At 39.0% G+C, this 21385-nt stretch overlaps 1 protein-coding gene across 3 annotated transcripts; it reads right to left on the reverse strand.

Moving 5' to 3' along the window:
- Nucleotides 1-459: 459 nt before the first annotated feature.
- Nucleotides 460-21242, reverse strand: LOC117988220 (golgin subfamily A member 6-like protein 26). 3 transcript variants are annotated; one of them, XM_069500563.1, is made up of 19 exons: nt 21098-21242; nt 20237-20733; nt 19241-19283; nt 15490-15585; nt 13042-13155; nt 11698-11772; nt 10760-10840; nt 10049-10231; nt 8900-8974; nt 8096-8188; nt 7343-7408; nt 6789-6899; nt 5672-5771; nt 5399-5517; nt 4653-4804; nt 3988-4125; nt 3316-3619; nt 2652-2759; nt 1191-1389 (listed from the first exon to the last, which is right to left on the reverse strand). In XM_069500563.1, the coding sequence occupies exons 1-19, from the start codon at nt 21170-21172 to the stop codon at nt 1270-1272; spliced, it is 2550 nt and encodes an 849-aa protein (XP_069356664.1). In that variant the 5' UTR covers nt 21173-21242; the 3' UTR covers nt 1191-1269. The 3 variants fall into 3 exon arrangements, with proteins under 3 accessions (XP_069356667.1, XP_069356664.1, XP_069356665.1); XM_069500564.1 differs by having other exon boundaries at nt 1192-1389; nt 10091-10231; XM_069500566.1 differs by lacking the exons at nt 19241-19283; nt 20237-20733; nt 21098-21242 and adding an exon at nt 16441-16710 and having other exon boundaries at nt 460-1389.
- Between the last annotated feature and the right edge of the window lie 143 nt (nt 21243-21385).

Consider the following 21385-nt stretch of genomic DNA (forward strand, 5'->3'; position numbering starts at 1 on the left):
ATAAACCGATTTTATGTAATTGCATAATATAGTGAATAATTGGGTTCCTATATGTTTTTCATTTCATTACAACCATACATTCTGGTCACAGTACGCGATTAGCGCCGTCAGAATATAAACACGTCTCAATGTGGGTCAAGCGGAGGCTCGAACACCTAAATAGAACCGTTTTCCCCCCGTAGGGTAGAAAACGATTATTTAGGTTTCAGCCGAAGCTTGACCCACACACTTAAAAACTTGACAGCTATTATGAGACAGGTACTGAAGGAAAGTGATCTGTGATCCTAGTCGGCACTAAGTCGCGTCACAGACCAGGATGATCGAATACTCATGGGGTTGGACACATTAATGAAGGCTGACCATAGACAAATAAGTACGATATTTGACAGCTAATCTCAATGTGGGTCAAGCTTCGGCTGAAACCTAAATAATCGTTTTCTACCCTACGGGGGGAAAACGGTTCTATTATATTCTTTAGTAGATGCAGTTTTCATAGTTTGTTGCAAACTGGTCGTTGATCAGGGATCACCTTTTGAAGCGAAACTTCTAATGGACGTTTGTGATGAGTACTATTATACAGGGTGTAACCAACGCTAGCAAAAACTAAGCGTTATTGTTATACTACCTAAACACAATCCAATACCATAATTACCATTTGTCTCATTTTGTAGTTTTAATGATTTAGTATTTTTCAAATCCGCAATGTACAGCGTGCAAAACTTGGGTCAATGCCCCACCTACGACGAGGCATTGACTCCGAGTGGCCTACTTACGCAACATTCTTTGACCTCTAGCGTCAGTCAGATGTTTTATTTGCAATATATCGTAAACTTATAGGATTTTTTAAAAATATTTTTTTTCACAATTTTTTTTTGTGGTATATCAGTAAACATCCGGTACTATCACCTGTCTTCGTTTTTGCCAGCGTTCTGGTTACACCCTATATAAATGCGAAAGTGAGTCAGTCTGTCTGTCTGCTAGCTTCACGGCCTATCCCGAGGTTGACGTCCTACGGCATTTCAGTTATAGGATTTTTGAGAATGGTTTGTGAGCCTATAGCTGTAGTTGGAGCAATAAGACAGGTATAATGCGTAAAAAATGACTCCTCACGCGCCATTTTAACTTTTTGTGTCCATGTGAAAAGTACGATTTTCTTTTGATATTACGTGTACTTTAGTACAGGTGACCCATAGAGTTAAAATGGCGCGTGAGGAGTAATTTTTTACGGACTATATTGACTTTATTATCTATGGCTACTGTGTCTATTGTCTATCTGTCGACGTCCCGGCCAGCGGCGCCCCGCGACCATCGTTGGTGCGCCTCCGCGAGAGCTTCGTGTGCTCTTTCCACTCGCTCCAGAAGCTCCTCCGTGGGTGATGATATTCCTCTCTGAAACAGATATTTTATACAATTAAATTCCGAAATATGTATTACCACACTTTGGCCCCGATTCTCTAGTCTCTCTCTGAACTAAATTTAGAGTATCTGCATCCTTTTCTTTTTACTAATGCTAAAAAAGGAACGGAATATGACTTTCACATTTAAAGACTCTAAATTTTAGTGCACAATACAAATTTCAAATCAAATCAAATCAAATATTCTTTATTGCACATGTGGGTATGTATGTATATACAGATGTTACAGTTATTAAAGTTTCACCACAAATAGCCATATTATGGCATGCAAAAATAAAAAAAAAAATAAAACCAACTTACTGACTTAAATTACAATTGAATTATCTATTATTACTTATCTTTATACAGTTAATAATTATATTTTATACATATCTACTAGATTTAACAATATAATACAATACTATTTAATTTAAAGACTGTTAATAAAAAAATGCTACAACTTATTATAAATTTGTGTCTGTTAAATACTCTTTAATGGAATAGTATCTTTTATGTAGTAAAAATTCTTTAATTTTATATTTAAAAGTTTTAATATTTAGATTTCGGTCAGCCAATGATGCCGGTAGTTTATTGTACAACTGAGGTGCCATATTAAAGATACTATTACCAAAAAGTGCTGTTGTATGTTGCATAGGACACAGTTTATTCTGTCTACGCTCATTCTCAGAATATCTAAACAATTTAACATTTGTTTTAATGAATACAAGTACTTCATAAATGTATAAACTTGGACATGTAAGTAACTTAAATTTATCAAAATATGGTTTACACTTAAAAATTTAAACAGTAGGTTCGCGAGTGCATGCTAAAATCACGGGTTTTACCATCTAAAAATTAAATTTAGAAATGTCAAACTGCTTCTGTCCTTTTCATATTATAATAGTAAGAAGAGTGTGCGAATATTCTATAATTAGGTTGTGCTTAGAATCGGTGCCATTACATGAACATTTTCAGTAGGTACCAATGCGTTGCCGACCTTTCAGGAATTTGTTGGTCCGCGCCGTGAATAACCCCATGTTGTAATCTAATGGGAACACCGCCGATGGGAGTTGATTCCACAGTTTTCATGTGCGTGGAAAAAGGATCTGGCATAAAGGGTGGTCGAAGTGCTCCAGACAGTAGACACCCAGGTGGTCAGGGTGGAATTGTTTGCGGTGGCGTGCGGTGCGGTCGTAGAAAAAGGAGGGTGGAATAAGATCAAACAAAGCCTACAGGAGATGTTAGTGGAGTACGTACGTCCATGTAGGACGACAGGCGGTCGCCGGAGAGCCGCACGCTGACGCTCGCGTCGCTGCGTGCGGGACGCTGGACGGAGGTATCGCGCGTGCTCGGCCACTGGCACCGCTGTACCAACAGTTAGATTAACAATTTATTCATACAGCAAAAATATTAATAAAACTACTTCGCAGGGCCACGTGGCTTTTAGAAGGGTTATTCCAAAAAAAACCCGTTGAGTCAAAGTGTTACTCATGGGGGTGTGACTCAACGGGATTTTTTTCAATCGTTTTTCAAACGAATCAATAAACTTCCCCCTAAGTAGATCTTACAACACAAACTAATAAGTAATTAGTTCCAATGAGGAGACAAACTTCCATCGTATGAAAAACTAGTCAAGTGCGAGTCGGACACGCAAACGAAGGGTTCCATACCGATACTTTATAATATGCATGGAGTACATTTTGAAATATAAAATTGTTGTTATAGCGGCAATAGAAATACCTACATACTCAGAAAGTGTCAACTCATCTCTCTACATCTTTACCTATTACGGTTCATGAGATACAGACAGACAGATGGACGGACGGACAGCAGAGGCGTAGTGCTAGGGTCCTGCTGGCAACCTTCGGATACGGAAACCTAAAAATGACCAAGAAGCGAACAATAGCTTATCAGAACTTACGATATCTCCACAGAACGCTTTCTTCCTCAACAATCGTCTCGGCGGAGTGGGAGGCGCGGGACTGCTAGCTATCTCGCTTTCACTCGTCCTCCCAATAATTGTTTTTCTAGACGCACACTTCGAGCAGCCCGTCTCGCTCGCACTCACAAAACTGTGATCGCTGCGTCTCGCTTCAACCCGCGTTAGGTGTTTCGAGCAACAAGGTTCGTTCTCGTTTACGCCGGTATGTTCTGTGGGATTGCTTGCGCCTTGTTGTAATGTTTGTATCAATATTTCTTGCTGTTTTATCTTTTCCTCTAGTTCTCTGTAAAATAGAGAATTCAGTATACAGTGCGATAAGGCTCTCTTGGCACTTGAATGACATTGACAGGGGGGCGCTGCTGGAGAACAAAGGCTTAGAATATTCAAACAAGAACAAAGTAATTTAAGTGCCAAGAGAGCCTTGTCGCAGTGTATGAGGTATCGTTATTCGTTAAAATCCTCCCTAATGACACTGAAATAAGTTAATATAGCAGCTGTATGGCGCCATTTTGAAATGTTAAAAAAAAAACTTTTTTGATCGTTTTTGGCAGAGTCGTGTTATTTAATATTTTTTTAATTACCGTGCATCTGGCAATCCTAATCAAGTCTGATAGTATGTTGGCAACTATGAAGAAAGTAAAGACTACAAACCTATTCTTCTGCCTCTGCTTGTGCAACCAGTGCCTCACGCCGCAGACGGCGCGCCTCGCTTCCCCGCACAGTTCTGTGCCTCGACTCTGCGCCTCCTCTAGCTGACTTTGTAGCTCCTCGGCCAACTGAGCCTTTTCCCTGCCGGATAAACAACTACTTTAACTTTCAATTTATCTAAACTTAATAGCAGAACTAAAATTTAGCCCATAAAATATAGAAGGGTGGCGATGAGCCAAGAAATTCCAACTTTTTAATTAACTTTTGAGGTGCTTAACCACATTTTAGCTAAAACGAAGAATATGAGGATGCGAGCGTTCATGGTTTGTCTTTGTTGTTCATGTAAAGGTGGATCCATATTTGCGTACACGCACGAACAGCTACAGACGCGTCAAGTTCAAGGGCGGATTTACACGTGGTGCCAGACGGTAGCATACATACTTGAATTTTTAAAAAAAACTTGACTTGAAGTATGATACTTTAAGTTCATTTCTAACTGTTCTTGTTGATTTTTTGCCCGGCCACCCCTTGTGCCCCTCCCAGAAAAAAAAACCTGGATCCACCCTTGATCATGTTTGTACTCACTCCCAAAAATTCACGAACATGTGCACGTGACTTGTACTGGTGGACCCACACGATGTGTGTTGTGTGCACTTAGATAACAATACCTATAATGTGTCGCCAGATGTCGACAGTGTTCTCTTGCACGTTGTAATTCAGCCTCCAAGGCCCGTAGTCGTCGTCTCGTGGTGGACAGCTGCTCGCGCCACTGCGCCACTTGTGCGGACAGGCACGACACTTCCTCGCGCACCTGCCCACTCTGTGGAAATAATAGTAGATAACGTAGAGTTTTCTAATGTCTGCTATTCACTCGCATGCATATTGCGGAGTGAAAGCCGTAAATACACTACGAACGGCGTTAACACTTGTTACAATATGTAGGTGTGACTCAACGGGGTAAAAAAATCCCATTGAGTCACATGTTACTCAACGGGAAAACAATTCCCAAAAATTACCGTTGAGTCACAGTGTTACTCACGGGGGTGTGACTCAACGGGAATAACGAACAATCAATAATCAATAATAATTCAAATCCACCTTTCTAAAAGTTCAAGGTGCTATTAAAGGACCCACACCATACAACACGCATCATGAACATAATGTGGTGTCCACGAATTGATTGCGAGCGGTTCGCGTGCATGTTGCACACGTCGCTACGTGCATATGTTCGTAATTTTTTGGAGTGAGAACATTATATACGCGTTTGTGACAGGCGTTCGAAGCGCGTTGTATGCACGGTTCGTGCAGGTGCGCAAGTGTGAATCCACCTTAAAATTCACCATACCAAAATATTGATCAGGTAAAAAACCACTGGCGAATATAACCCTTATTTTAATAAAAATAAGGCACTCACTTCCTGCGCCATCATATCGGCTCTGTTGAGTTCCTCACGCAGCTCCTTGATGGTCGCCTCCTGCGCCTCGCACTGCTGCTGCACACTCAGGAACTCCAACGACTTGTCCTTCAAGACCACTGCATTCGGATAACAGAATAAATAAATGAGCTGGCAAACAATAAAAGCGTAATAATTTATAGTTTATACTTCTAGCCGAAATATTTTTTCTCAAATAATTGTCCGAAAAATTAGTTAATGTCACAGAATGGAAATGAATTAGTGTGGTCCTACCTTCCATTTGTTTTAACTTGCAATTGAGCGCGTCACACGTGGAGTCCTGCTCTCGCGTGCTTGCTTCCAGCGCGACCAGCTGGGCCCGCATGTGTTGCAGCTTGCGGATTACGAAAAACACGAATTAGAACCAAAATTATCCAACCGAGAACCTTTTTAGGGCTCCGTAAACTGTCACAGCTGAAAATCAGCGTCCTGCATGTTATGCGTGTTAACGCATATGATGCAAGACATTATGCTGAGCTTGTACACCCATTTGGTGTGGTGTCACAGATGAAAATGTTACATTTGTGCTTTGTTTTTATCTGTGACACCAACAACAAATAAATGCATTTTCTTTCTTTCTTCTTCTTTCCGTATCTCCAGAGGAAAAACCGGTCAAGTGCGAGTCGGACTCGCTCACGAAGGGTTCCGTATCATAGTACAAGGTATACCTAACACTTTTACGTAGAACACTGCAAGTAAATGACGGACAGCGTCATCTGTATGTGGTTTAGTAAAAAAAATTTTTCGTGAACACATTTTTTTAATGATGTACTTAACCACAAATTATCGGTTTTCAGATTTTTTCCTTTACTTGTGCTTTAACACCTTTTCGCGACAGATCGAGATGGCAATTTCCTAATGCGGTGACGTCACATACCGGGTAATCGATACTTTTATTTTTTGATAATTGATAATTAACTATAGCATCACTTTGTTGTCATGTCGTATTTGTCAAGATAAGGGAATCAAAACCTACAGGGTACTTTCCGTTGACCTAGAATCATGAAAGGCAGGTAGCAATGTCTTATAAGTCGCGCAAATTGCTATTGCGCTGGAACTATGTATCACTAACATCGAAATGATGTCATTTTGACGTCAGCCAATATAAAAATATACCATCAGCTCGAAATTTCAGTCTAGTACTGACGTTACTAAAATAGCGGCCACGCGCATTAGCAATTTGTGGGACTTATACAGCACAAGTGAAGTATCTTTGAGACCAGAGATAATCAAGGGATTATACGTTCCAAGGAATCAAACCGGAAACCACTGTGCCAGGCAATTCGTTAAACTACAACAGAAGAAGAAATAACTCTCTCTATTATTGGTTCTAGAGTTTAAGCAGTATTACCTCTTGTTCCTTCTCTTGAATTCTCGCTTGGTATTGTTGATCCATATTCTTCTTACTGTCTAATGATGATTCCAAGTCATTGATCCGCTGACGCAGCTCACCTATTTGTATCTGTGATCATTAAAGTAGTTATTATTACATAGATGGGTAAAGCTATGCTCGGAGTTACTCTACGTGATCAAATTAGAAATGAGGAGATCCGTAGGAGAACTAGAGTAACCGACATAGCTCAACGGATTGCGAAGCTGAAGTGGCAATGGGCAGGGCATATTGTTAGAAAAACCGAGACGTTGGGGTCTCAAAGTGCTGGAATGGCGACCTCGCACCGGAAAACGCAGCATTGGAAGATCCCCCACTAGGTGGGCAGACGACATCAAACGAGTCGCAGGGGGCCAATGGATTCAGGCGGCACAAAACCGTGGTTTGTGGAAGTTCATACAAAAGACCTATGTCCAGCAGAGGACGTCTGTCGGTTGATAATGATGATGATGATGATGATAGAAAAGCAACAAACTCGTCATAAGGTTTTAAGGAAACTTTTTGTGACGACATACCTCCATTGTTTCGTTAATTTTCTTCAGCTTCATATTTTCTTCTTCCAGTCCACACGTGCAGTCTGTCTGTAAGCAATTTTTAACCGACTTCAAAAAAAGGAGGAGGTTCTCAATTCGTCGGAATCTTTTTTTAAATAATAGCAAATATATAGCAAATCAGTCCACACACACGCACAACTTGGTCTAACTAACATTTTATGATTTACACTTAAAAAACTTGAAAACACAAACGAATTTATCAAGGCAAAAAGGATAAAGGTGCCAAAAAAATATCACTTGAACATGAAAAAGACATGTTGTGCCGACCCCACATAGCGCGGGATAAAGGACAAGAAGAAGAAGCGGAACAGAAATACACATTATGAAAACTTCAATACCATAACGGCCCATATAAGTTTCAGCCCGCTGACAGACAGACGGACAAACGGACGGACGGACAGCGGAGGCTTAGTAATAGGGTCCCATTGGCGCCATTTGGATTCCCAAACCTCACTCCATGAAACCCTCGGTAACCTGGACGGTCTACTCGGCTTCTGGAGCGAGCTTGGATGGCTGGAGTGAAAACTTCGGCGGGGAGAGGCGATGCGCGCACAACAGACCGAAACGTTTAAGTGCGGAAACCAGCCCACAGCGAAGAAGAAGAAGAAAAAGGGTCCCATTCGCAGCCCTTAAGTACGGAACCTTAACAAATAACGGCATGGAAAAGCGGCTTTCAAGCTCCAACATGCAGCATCCTATGCATCACAAACATACATTGAGCATGTCTCGTAGCCGCAGCAGTTGGTGTGCGATGGCCCGCAAGTCCTCTGCCACGTCTCCCGCACAGTCCTCGCGCTCCCACACGCCCTAGCCCAATCAAAACAACGGTTATATTAACAAGATTTTATTTAACACACAAAATAAGGAAACCCGTAAAATAAATTGCTAGCTAAACATGAAAATATCCATAAATCTTTACGGTAGCTATTACAAGATTTTGATTATTATAGGTACCTACATGTTTAGAAAATCATTAAAGGTATGGTCATACAAAAAGCATAATAAAGATTATACAAATCCGCGTAAATTGCTCATTTATACATGGCTGATGTTATAGTAATTTAAATTAAAATGAAAAGAGCAACCGCCGAGTTTCTGGGTAGTTCTTGCTTGGTTCGTTGCTGTTAAATGCAGGCATTCCGGACCAGTAATAGTCTTTTGATGATTTCAAAGAGCTTTATAGATGTTTATTTAAATAAAAAACTTTTCTATTCCATCTTAGGCTGCATCAACGCTTGCCAGCAGGTCTAATTATTGCAGCCAAGCGCTAGTCTAAGATTTAAAAAAAAACGAATTCTAAGATCCCGAGTATCGTTTTATTTTTCATATAATCATCTTCTTTTTGATTGAATTTACGTAAAGATATCATGCAATTTCGATGTTTGAATTTTTAAAGATACCAATGATTTGAACTCTGTTCTTTTTCAAATTAACGCACCACTATCCCGTGGGAATCGTTAGTACTAAGTAGAAGGTCACACCAAACGTTAGTGTTGTTAGATCGTTTCAAGTCAGTACCGAGTCGTTGTTCTGCGAACTGTTCAAGAAGTTTGTTATCTCCGATTTTAAATTCTCCACTTCCATTGCAATATCCTGAAACGAAGAAAAAATGTTTACATTGAGATGTTGGTTTAGATTGACCCGTTGGCTTAGATTGACTTAGTTTGGTGTTATAACTATAGAATATTGAATAAATGCAGTTTCAGAGTTTTTAAAATCAAGTTTATGAAATTAAGATTTCGATTAAGATTCAGTTCAGATTGTTGACCTGTGAGTACATCCGAATGTCGTGATTTATGAGTAAACGTCATGTAATTTACTACAAATAGAGTACAAACATTTTATTTGAAGGTTTATAATCTACACTAATATTATAAAGAGGAAAACTTTGTTTGTTTGTTTGTTTGTTTGTTTGTTTGTTTGTTTGTTTGTACTGAATAGGCTCAAAAACTACTGGACCGATTTTAAAAATTCTTTCACCATTCGAAAGCTACATTATCCACGAGTAACATAGGCTATATTTTATTTTGGAAAAAAATAGGGTTCCGTAAGATATTTGGGTTTTTCGGACACAAGGTGTAAAAAATCAACCAGAAAAGTTACTTATTTTGCGTACGCTGCCTAAACTATAAAAGATAGAACCATAAAATGTTCTAATTAATTGTAGATCTTATAAATATCTACAAAAAAGTCCGCGACACACTATACCCATCTATGTCGAGTGAGGCACAGCAACCATTTTTTTATTTAAAAATCTTGAATTTTTTTTGGACTACATTTAAACGCGTTTATTTTACTCATGCTATTAATCCTTATCAAAATAAATGATTTCATCACTAAGAACAGTTTATGGAGATAATATTTGGTCTTTGAATGATTAAAATTGGACGTTTGGTTTTGAAGTTATGGCGAAATTAAAATATTACGATTTCTGCTGCACGGCCCGTTGTATATTATATAAAGAGGTAATGTCGTTAAGTTTGTTTGTGGGGGGTAATCTTTAGAACTACTGAACCGATTTTAAAAATTCTTTCACCAGTAGAAAGCTACATTAATCCTGAGTGACATAGGCTATACGGGATCTTTAAAAACCTAAATCTACGCGGGCGAAGTCGCGGGGATCAGCTAGTAATTGATAAAGGTCAATGTTATCTGGCTTATTAGTACCTGTAATTGCAATAAGTATAATATCTGTAAAAACCTCCTCACTTGACATCGTTCGAGGGAACATCTCTGAGAGTGAACGACATGCTGCAAGCGACCGATCTGCTCCGCCTTCTGTCGCTCTACCAGTCGCATGTCCAGATAAGATCTTCGCAGAATCGTTATAAGCTCCTCTTGTTTTGCTGACTGTGAAAACATATTTTTTATATCTAAATCCATACTAATATTAAAGTGTGTCTGTCTGTCTGCTAGCTTTTCACGGGCCATCCGTTCAACCGATTTTAATGAAATTTCGTACAGAGATAGCTTGCATCCCGGGGAAGAACATAGGCTACTCTTTATCCCGGAAAATCAAAAAGTTCCCACGGGATTTTCAAAAACCGAAATCCACGCGGACGAAGTCGCGGGCATCATCTAGTAGGTATATAAAAAGAAAAGGTGACTGACTGACTGATCTATCAACGCACAGCTCAAACTATTAGACGGATCGGGCTGAAATTTAGCATGCAGATAGCTATTATGACGTAGGCATCCGCTAAGAAAGGATATTCGAAAATTCAAGCCCTAAGGGGGTGAAATAGGGGTTTGAAATTTGCGTAGTCCTGGCGGACGAAGTCGCGAACCGCTTTTTCAGAATCTTTTCAGAACTTTTAACAAAGTCATACTTAAAATTGCTTATCAACTCAATGAATAACTTCTGTTGTTTGTACTCACTTCATAAAAACAATCTCGATATAGCTCCTCGATCACGGCCAGGTTCTCCCGCAGGGTGTTCACGATTTTGTGGTCCATGACCTAAAATAAAGGCCGCCATCTTTATAATTAAAAAGTGTTCATGTTTAAATAAATATCTACGACTTACGTTACGATGCAATACTAATTATCTCCTTTGAAAACATTCGTAGACTCACAACTCACTACAAAAATAACTTTCTTTCAATTTCAATCGACAAGAGTCAAGACGTCTTCGATTTTGCGCTAAGTAATTATTAAATCAATTGGTATTTGTTCTGGTAGGTAGGTACTTATATTTGTCATTAAGATAACTTTAAGTTGCCATTTTTTTTAAAAATCTAGTGGATATTTTAGTTGTTACAACAATTATGTACCTAATTAATTTAATTTTGGTTTTATATCTTGTTGTTTTATAAATCTGCCCCCCGATTGTATAAGAAAAACGTATTTATTATTATCGTAATTGTCAAAAAATTCTGCCCTTTGATTGGTTGATTCGCTGTTTACATTTTTTCACAGCCAATCAAAGGGCAGAATTTGTCGACGATTACGATAACGATGAAAACGTTATTCTTGCGTTATTCTTACACAATTGGGGGGCTGCTCTCCGAGCCGGGTGGCTGTGCCCTGACATAGGTATCATAAGTGGCATAATTTGTTCTTTAAGAAATAATTAATAGACAGGTAGATTTCGTTTATTTAGCATATTAGATAGGTACGCCCAAACACTAAAATGGTTTAGAGGTTTATTAGGCTTATGATTTATGACACATTTTCTTTTAACCTTTTAACTCCTGGGGTAGAAACTTCAGCTAACATTTCTCCATATATCGCTTAACTGTCGCACGTGACATGCACGTGTCAAAACAACGCGTTTAAAATAGTCCCACTGAAATAGAACCCTATGATACGATTACCTGCAGGTCGGCTGCGGACGACGCGTCACTCATCTCCACGTGACTGCCGGCCGACGAACTGCGAGTACTCAACAACTGAAACAAACCACCGCAGTTACAAACAGTAGGTATAGAGACAGAGCCAGTGATAGCCAGGCCTTCGTCTAAGTATATAAAAGGAAAAGGTGACTGGCTGATCTATCAACGCACAGCTCAAACTACTGGACTACCCACACTACCGGATCGGGCTGAAATTTGCCATGCAGATAGTTATTATGACTTAGGCATCCGCTAAGAAAGGATTTTTCAAAATTCAACCCCTAAAGGGGTAAAATAGGGCTTTGAGTGTAGTAATAGTAAAAAAACACTTTTGAACACAAGCTTTTAGCAAAAACTCTGAAAAGAAGAATTAACCATATCATGAAACATGGCGAAACTTCGCATGGGCCTTCATAATTAAATGCGTAAGTATACAACAATTCAAGTGCTGTTAACCGTTGAGGAGTTTCCTCCTTAGGATGAATTACCACTTATCATAATTACATGCGTATACAACATTCCATGTATATGCTGCTGACCATTGAGGAGTTCCATAGGTACTTAGCAGATCAACCCTGAGTGCAGCAACCATGTCATGGTACAACTTAATACCGGTTATCATAACAAAATGTATATGCAAAATCTCATGTCTGTGCTGTTGACCGTTGAAGAGTTCCTTCATCTGGAGCTAATCATGGATGTCAATTTAGGTCATGTTTATCGTGAAAATTCAGTGAACCAACATGTCAAAATTCAACTCCGTATGATATAAGAAGTGGTTCTAATTCAGCTTGCAAGATTTGATCTAAACAAACAAACAAAAGCTTGTAAAAAGGGTTTTTAATTTTTAATTCTAATCAAAGTCCTTGAATGCGACCACACCTGATGGTAAGTGATGATGCAGTCTGAGCTGGAAGCGGGCTAACTTGGAAAGGGCATGATAACGCTTATCAGTTTCCTAGCTAAGCTAAGCTAAGCTTGGATTTGACTCGCTCCAGCAATGCACGGGGCTGCAATGGCTTGTATAGTACGGTATAATAACATTGTAAATTGAAAAATTAAAAAGAGCAACCGCTGGTTCTTCTCGGTAGGAACGGCATTCCGAACCAGTGGTAAATTACAACTACCTACCTGACTATTCATAAGCACTTGTAAAAAGTTTACATGAATAAAAAAACATTCTATTCTATTCTATTCTATTCCTACCGTCGGCATTGTACCGGAACTCTCGGCACGACTTTGCCGGTTGAGTAGTAACTAGCCAGAGCCGAAGCATCCCACCAAAATAAACTGTAGTATGATGACCTTCGAGTTGACATAACTTACAGGAGTTTGTTGCGCCTGGTGCTTGTGTGCTTTGGCGGTGAGGGCAGCGATGCGCGCCTCTGCTAGCGCCAAGCTCTCTGCCTGGACTCGCACCGTTTCCTCTTTGTTCTTTAGCTGACAAAATATTACAATACAATAGAAAAAATATTTTGACGTGTTTCTTTCTTTTCAAGCACATGCCTAATTATTTAAAATATGGCATTCACTGGAGACTGTCGACAGAAGTGAAAACTAAAACTAGGTATGAAACAGCAATGCTTTTGTTTTAGATTTTGGAACCTTATTTGTTCGCCCTGCCTAAGAACTAAGTAATTGCAGCCCCCGCGCATTGCTGAAGCTTAATTAAATTAAATCTGCAGCGAAATACTACGAAGTACTTTAGATCACAGAACACTATTACTGCTTTAGATGTGGAGACTACCCACAAAACTCCATTACTTATAAAATAAGAACGTATTATATTCCCCCTCCAACTTAGCCCTAGTGGCTTTTTGAATTTAGATCCACACGTTTCAAGGAAGGAAAACATCACAATACCACTATTCAAAACAATAACTGTGTTTGTTTGTCTGCCGAGCACGTCACCCAAACAAAACAAAAATCACAACAAAACAAAATTCAGTCACCAAGCTCAGCACCTGTCCACACTCGTATCCGGCAGAGTTTGAAGGAGTACGATATTTATTTTGATGCAGCAGTGGATACGCCAACGGATGTTGCCCAACACTTAAGCGGCCAATCCCCCCTCGGTATTATAAGAACACAATCATTAGCTATGGATATTAATGGGCTTAGTGGAGATTAGTTTCAAGCAGTTATAATTAAGCCACCTCTAAATAAAGCCCGTATTGAGAGGTTCAAATATTATTTAGCTGCTGTGTTCACGCCAAATAAAGAGGAGTTTTGTTTTTCTACCTATGTCCTATACAATATATTCCTATATAATTTTGAACTTTCGATAAAATTTTAGTCATGTTCCATAATGCCAAGGTAAACCATTATTTTTTAAGCAATAGCTGTTGAGTTTATGGTTCCTAATTACCACGAAAAAAAATGTCCAAAAAAGTTCTACAGAAAAAGAAAAAAAGAAAAACCACAGATGAAAATTATAAAAAAATCGTTAAAAAATTCTTATCTCCTAAACTACTAAAAATCGCTGAACACACATAGGGGTGATTTGGATACCCCTCAATATAAGGTACTAGCTGATCCCCGCGGCTTCGCCCGCGTGTATATAATATAGCCTATGTCACTCAGGAATAATGTAGCTTTCTACTGGTGAAAGAATTTTTAAAATCGGTTTAGTAGTTCCAAAGATTACCCCCTACAAACAAACTTAACGACATTACCTCTTTATATAATAGTATAGAGTATAGATTTAAATTTTTCTTTTAGACGTCACATCCCCGGCCACCCTGTATACCTACACTGAAATCTCCGAGATTTCTGAACTTTGCGACATTAGGTATCTCAAAAAAAATTGGGATTCCAACTCTTCAATCCTGATGATTTAGAAACTGTTGGTTATAAATTTATATTGATGATGCTGTAAGGAATTGCATTCCTAAATCGTGGTGATGCCACGGGATTTTTATAGAATCATGCGTTTAAATGTTTTTACGTTACCTTGTATTCCGGGGACGGGCTACTACGGAACGGAAAACTACTTTTTGTCCTGGGAAATCAAAAGTTCCCACGGGATCCGGGAAACCTAAATCCACGCGGACGAAGTCGCGGGCATCAGCTAGTCTTTCATCAATGCAACTTGCACTAATAGACAGTTCATGAGCTATAAATATCGGCCACCCATTGAGCGCAATCTAAATAGGTATATAAAAGAAAACGGTGACTGACTGACTGACTGATCTATCAACGCACAGCTTAAACTACTGGACGGATTGGGCTGAAATTTGGCATGCACTATTATGGCATCCGATAAGAAAGGATTTTTCAAAATTCAACCCCTAAAGAGGTGTATAAGTTAGTGATTTGTTTGTATGAAATTGTGTATTTACACTATAAACATAGAAAACGTGTATCATAGTTTTTGAAAAATTGAGCCCATAAGTAGAAAAATAAGGTGTTTGAAATTTGTATGAAAGTCTGTCAATTTAAAAAAAGGGGCAAAATTCGCGTCCGCTAAGACAGGATTTTTGAAAATTCAACTTGAATTTGAAATTTGTGTAGTCCACGCGGACGAAATCGCGAGCATAAGCTAGTCTAATTTATAGAGATGTAGTAATTAAAAATGAATCGCTGAATGTGTTGCTGATCGCTAATCTTGAGAACAGCTGAACCGATTTCGCATTTTTTTTTTATAATACTTCTTGAAGTAGGAGGATGGTTCTTACGGAGAGAAAAATTTAAAAAAAAGCCTAAAAAAGAATCGACTGTTAGGCGGTACGAAGTTCGCTGGGGCAGTTAGTATATAATACAAGTTACACTTACTATCTGCATAGTAGCCAGCAGTTTGTTCTCGAGGGAGTGCGCCCGCGCAGCCTCGCTTGCACTGCTGTCGGCCGCGCTGTGAGCTCCTAAACTCTCCTAAAACAACAAAAAAAATCTTCCATGACTTTTGGAAGAAGCGTTCATATAGGTATGAGTGACAGAGACAACGCTCTACGAAGCCAATATCTCGTTCTAAACGTTGCTGTACAATATTTCTTGCCGGCTACTGTAGCTCCGCTGTATAATCCGCTGTTGAAACAGACAAATATGTATGGTGCAACATACAGCATACGATATGCACCACCCGTTCTCCCGCTGCTAAACATGCAGGAAAATCCAGCTATCAAGCAAGCAATACTGCATGTAGCACCATACAGATTTGACTACTTCAGCGGAGTATAGCAAATTAAGTTTTTGGTACCTTGTATATATCATGGACTTCCGCAAAGTAAGAAAGAAAGAAAAGACATTTATTTAACAAACTGTGCCACACTGCATCATCACATCATACGACTTAAGAGCTGGTAATTCCGGCGCTTCTTCCACCTGAGCCCAACGCGCTTCAAGCAAAACAAGCGCCGGAACAAACCGTCATGTATGGCACAACCCGAAAAAGGGTCCCAGCTCAGTATTATACTGTATGACTTGATGCACAAGAACATACAGCGCTGATTTTCAGCTGGTAACCTGCACCAAAAACATCGTGAGGAAACCTGCATGCCTGAGAGTTCTTCATAATGTTCTCAAAGGTGTGTGAAGTCTGCCAATCCGCACTTGGCCAGCGAGGTAGACTATGTCCAAAACCCTTCTCACTCTGAGAGGAGACCCGTGCTCTGCAGTGAGCCGGCGATGGGTTGATCATGATGATGATGATGATGACCCTGAACCGGGTGACGCCACGGAATCATAAACCAACAATAACGCCTGCTTATGAACAACATTTACACTCACTTTGGTAAAATCACTTGTATCAGAGTCCCCACACATCAGAAGCCCGTTGAACATCATTTTGTCGGCAACGCATAAGCTAACATCAGCCGTTCTCAATATTTGTAAACAAACGCCTATCCCAGTAAATGCACTACACTTCTTCAATTACACGATTGTCAGTTACTATTCAAATGTATTTAGGTACTTAATTTGGCATAAACTATACTAATCAATAGACGCTTATTGCCTTTTATATTCACTGTTTGTAGATTAAAGGAACGCCTCAAAATAGAATAAAAACTTCTTCATCTAAACGCAAATCCAGAAAGTTTTCAAACTTATTGGAAAGTGGAAACCAATTCAATCCAACCAAATGAGTTCAGATTTAAAAACTGCTGTTACTCCAGCAATGAACTTTGAAAACAACTCAACAACTTTGAAACTCTTTTTTTTAAATCAAAACAATCAACGTAATATCCACAATTTTATCGTAAATTTCAATGATCTGTGAACGTAAACGCAACGCATCGAGTCTGCGTACAGAGATACACTGGGGGTGGGACGCTTATTTTTAGCATTTCTTATTTTGTAAACAGACGTTTTGATTTGGAGTGACGGAAGGGCTCTGTCCTACTTGTGTGTGGATCTCTGAGCCGCTATATGGCGTGATGTGTTTTAGTATATTCATTGCAGTTAGTCTGCAACTAAAATGATGTCTGGAAATATTCGCGGCAGTATTATCTGTGAGTCCTTGACCTCTGTAGGTATCCACTGAAATACATTCTGGTTCGGTCTTTGGCATAGATTCACTCATTTATGGATTTACTAGCTTATTTCCGCGACTTTTCGAACCTCTATTTTACCTCCTTATGGATTGAATATTCAAAAATCCTTTCTTAGCGGATACCTGTATCATAATAGCTATCTGCACGCCAAATTTCAGTCCGATCCGTCCAGTAGTTTCAGCTGTGCGTTGATAGATCAGTCAGTCAGATAGATATCAGTGGAGCGAAGATATCGGGATAGCGGCAGTTAGAATCGATTGGATACGAAAGGCCGACGATAATCTTTGATATCTTACAAGAGGCCTAAATCTAAAACAGTGGTAACGTCTAACGATAAGACAATAATACAATGAGTCTTTTGGATTTAAAGAAACGAACGCTTCCTATATCCCTAATCCTTTCATTAGTAGGTTGGTATAATTCCACGAATTTCGAAACTTTTTACAAAACAAAATAGTTGCGGTTGAAAGAAATATACTGATCTGGCGGAAAGCGTCGCGGAATTCGGTTCGTTAGCCACAACTACAAAGCGGCGACGGCTTCCGATGACACGGACGTTTCGTCACACCCGCTCATTAAAGAAGATGTACAGTCATAATGAGAATTCGGGGAATAAAATGCTGCAGAAGTCATTAAAATATTAACAGACCACATCCGAAGTTAGCTGGCAATTCTCGTTGCGTAGATACCTAGGTATCTATTTTGCACAAAACCCGCAAAACAACTTTTGTAGTTGGGTCGATATCGATATATAAATCGAGTGCAGAATTAACACATCTTGCAGAAAATTCAAAATTGTTTAGATTTTTCGAATACAGATATACCTATTTTATCAATTTAAAGTTGAGTTGTTGAGCAAGAAAGCTATCCAGAGAAAAACATCGAACCGGATGGTTTATGAAAATGGATCATTAGTGATATCTGTAGGGCGATTTAGTAAAACCTGGATGTGTTTGGAACCCTCGTAGCTTTAGTTTTAAGTTCGCGTAAAAATTATCACCACTATAATATTATCATCATCTTACAAATGCAAACCGAACTCAAAAAGCGTAATTTTTTTACCTACTTTGAATAAACGTTTTGACTTTGACTTTTGACCTGCATCATGCCTGCATCGATCATTATTACAATCTCATTTGTTGTGATTGGCTGAATTTGTGCTATTCTTGTTGCAACAATGCATTGCAGCCAATAGTGAGCGAGCGTCAACCAATCAGAGGTGATTGCGATCGTGACATTGTAGCTGTCATTCTACCGCAATCGCGCAGCAGAAACACTGGAGTCAAAACGATGGAGGGATAAACCTCATGAATCCATACTAATATTATCAAAATCAATGAAAAATATTTGATCTATGCCGTATAAGTTACGCGCTAAACAAAATGGAAAAAGATTGTAGGTAAATCCGAAGTTCGTAACTTTTTTTTTAAAGAATATTAGCTACAGCTCTTGACTAAGATTCCCCTTTCCTCTCCAATTAAGCGTGAAGCTTGTGCTAGGAGTAGGTACGACAATAGTGCAACGGGAGGGGTTTGAACCGGCGACCTTTCTAAAACTGTCCAAAAACTTTCCAAATTTCACGAAACATGGCTTTTCTTTATGAATATACCTACCCACAATCGAGTTATCTAACACACTGCTACAGTGGAAAACAGGTCATATCACGGCCCATAACTTTGATTATCAACTTTATTATATCTTGTCCGCGCGCCAACTCGGAAAGACGCGTTATAAATCAAGATTATACAAACATCGATGTCACACTCTTTTCCGGAACGTATAAAGATTTTGTCTCTTTTATAATGTCGTTTATCTATGTCAATACTATTATATTTCTAACATAAATCACCTCGTTGGTCTAGGGGTTAGCTAATTCGGCTGCCATCATGAGCCCTTGGGTACGAATCCCGCCGGTTCAGGCCAACAGAAATTACAGGGTTCTTGGCAATAAATTCTTAGTTCAGGAATTAAGAAATTAGCGGAAATATTGGTTGGTAATAATTAGTTAATTCGTTTGTTCGAATTGGAATACTTACATTAACTTCACTTTCATTTGAATGCTTCTTTTTCTTTATTTTCCTGTGAAAATATGGGCCATAATTACCTTATGTTAGATTTTTGTTTTTATTTTGTTTGTTTTCGTAGCCGAGCAAATTCAAAGGTCCACCATATTAGATCTGTATTTTGCTTCATGAAAGCGTTCAAACGAATTTACTTATATATGACATAGCTGGTTTATAAAATCTGGAAGTTTCTTTCGGACACTTTCGCATATCAATTATATAAAATGATTGACTGACTGACTGATCTATCAACGCACAGCTCAAACTACTGAACGGATCGGGCTGTAATTTGCTATGCAGATAGCTATTATGACGTAAGCATCCGCTAAGAACGGATTTTTGAAAATTCAACCCCTAAGGGGGTGAAATAGGGATTTGAAATTTGTGAAGTCCACGCGGACGAAGTCGCGAGCATAAGCTAGTCAATTATATAAAATGATTGACTGACTGACTGATCTATCAATGCACAGCTCAAACTACTGGACGGATCGGGCTGAAATTTGGCATGCAGATAGCTATTATGACGTAGGCATCCGCTAAGAAAGGGTTTTTTAAAAGTTTAACCCCTAAGGGGGGTGAAATAGGGGTTTGAAATTCGTGTAGTCCACGCGGACGAAGTCGCGAGCATAAGCTAGTCAATTATATAAAATGATTGACTGACTGACTGATCTATCAATGCACAGCTCAAACTACTGGACGGATCGAGCTGAAATTTGGCATGCAGATAGCTATTATGACGTAGGCATCCGCTAAGAAAGGATTTTTGAAAGTTTAACCCCTAAGGGGGGTGAAATAGGGGTTTGAAATTCGTGTAGTCCACGCGGACGAAGTCGCGAGCATAAGCTAGTTTATAATATGGGTATTAATGCAAGGGATTGGTACATAAGCAGGTAGAGGGCATGAGATCGTTGATAGAGGGCCTATACATTTTAGATTCGAATCTGAAGCTTAAAATTTAATTTTACTTACAGTTTATCAGTAGTAGAGTCTCTTCTTATCCCTTTTTTCCTGAATGAATTCCCATTGTTATCCTTACTTCTCTTAGCTGTTATCTGCGCAAGAGAGATGTGACGATTTTTGGCTTCACCACCAACAGGTGCTCTTTCATTAGCTGTCGATGCTTCTGTATTAAATATTGTTGTGACTTTAGCAAAGTTCTCTTCTTTATCAACTATATTTTCTATTGACGCTTCTTTTGCTTCATTTTGCACTTTGCCAACTAAATTTTCATCTTCACAATCGCATTCCATTGCTTCGGTTAGTATTAGAATTGAATGATCATCATCACTTTCTGCTTCTTTATCGATATCTTTCCTTTTCTTATCTGTTTGTGGTATCTTTTTTACTCCTTCGTCATCGGTTGGTGATTCGCTTTTTGGTTGATGTTGTGATATGGAGCGGGGTGTACGTTTATGGTGACTTTCGTTTAAAGAGCTATCCATTAATAGAAGAGGAGGTGAAGGTGGCTGCAAGAGAAAACAAATTGTTTGCCATAGATCTGAATGCTCAATGCATAGGTAAACTACGCGAAAGGACAGTCATCTTTAAAATTACTAGCTTATGCTCGCGACTTTGTTCGCGTGAACTACACAAATTTCAAACCCTTATTTCACCCCCTTATGGGTTGAATTTTCAAAAGCAAAGTTGAATTTTCAATCCAAGAAAGGATTCTTAGCGGATGCCTACGTCATAATAGCTATCTGCATGCCAAATTTCAGCCAGATCCGTCTAGTAGTTTGAGCTGTGCGTTGATAGATCAGTCAGTCAGTCACTTTTTCCTTTTATATATTTAGATTATAAGTAGGTAGCTGGTATAAATGAAAAACTTACATGTTCAACCACGGATTGTCCACTTTCGTCCAAGCGCACCTTTTCATGACTCAAATTAGGCGTAGAAGTTACCATCTCAAGCTAAACCGAACACACATATAATATTATACAATCAAATATTGAGGAATAATTATTCAAAATCATAATAAAAATTATCATTGAAATCTAAATGAAAGGTTACATATTGGTCCAAACACATATTGCAATCAAATGATTAGATGCTTACCTTAGTCGTAAAAAAAATTAAGTCAGGACGCATAAACTTTCTTATTTAAGACAGAAATAAAA

Source organism: Maniola hyperantus, chromosome 1 (assembly GCF_902806685.2).
Source record: "Maniola hyperantus chromosome 1, iAphHyp1.2, whole genome shotgun sequence".
NCBI classification, from domain to species: domain Eukaryota; kingdom Metazoa; phylum Arthropoda; class Insecta; order Lepidoptera; family Nymphalidae; genus Maniola; species Maniola hyperantus.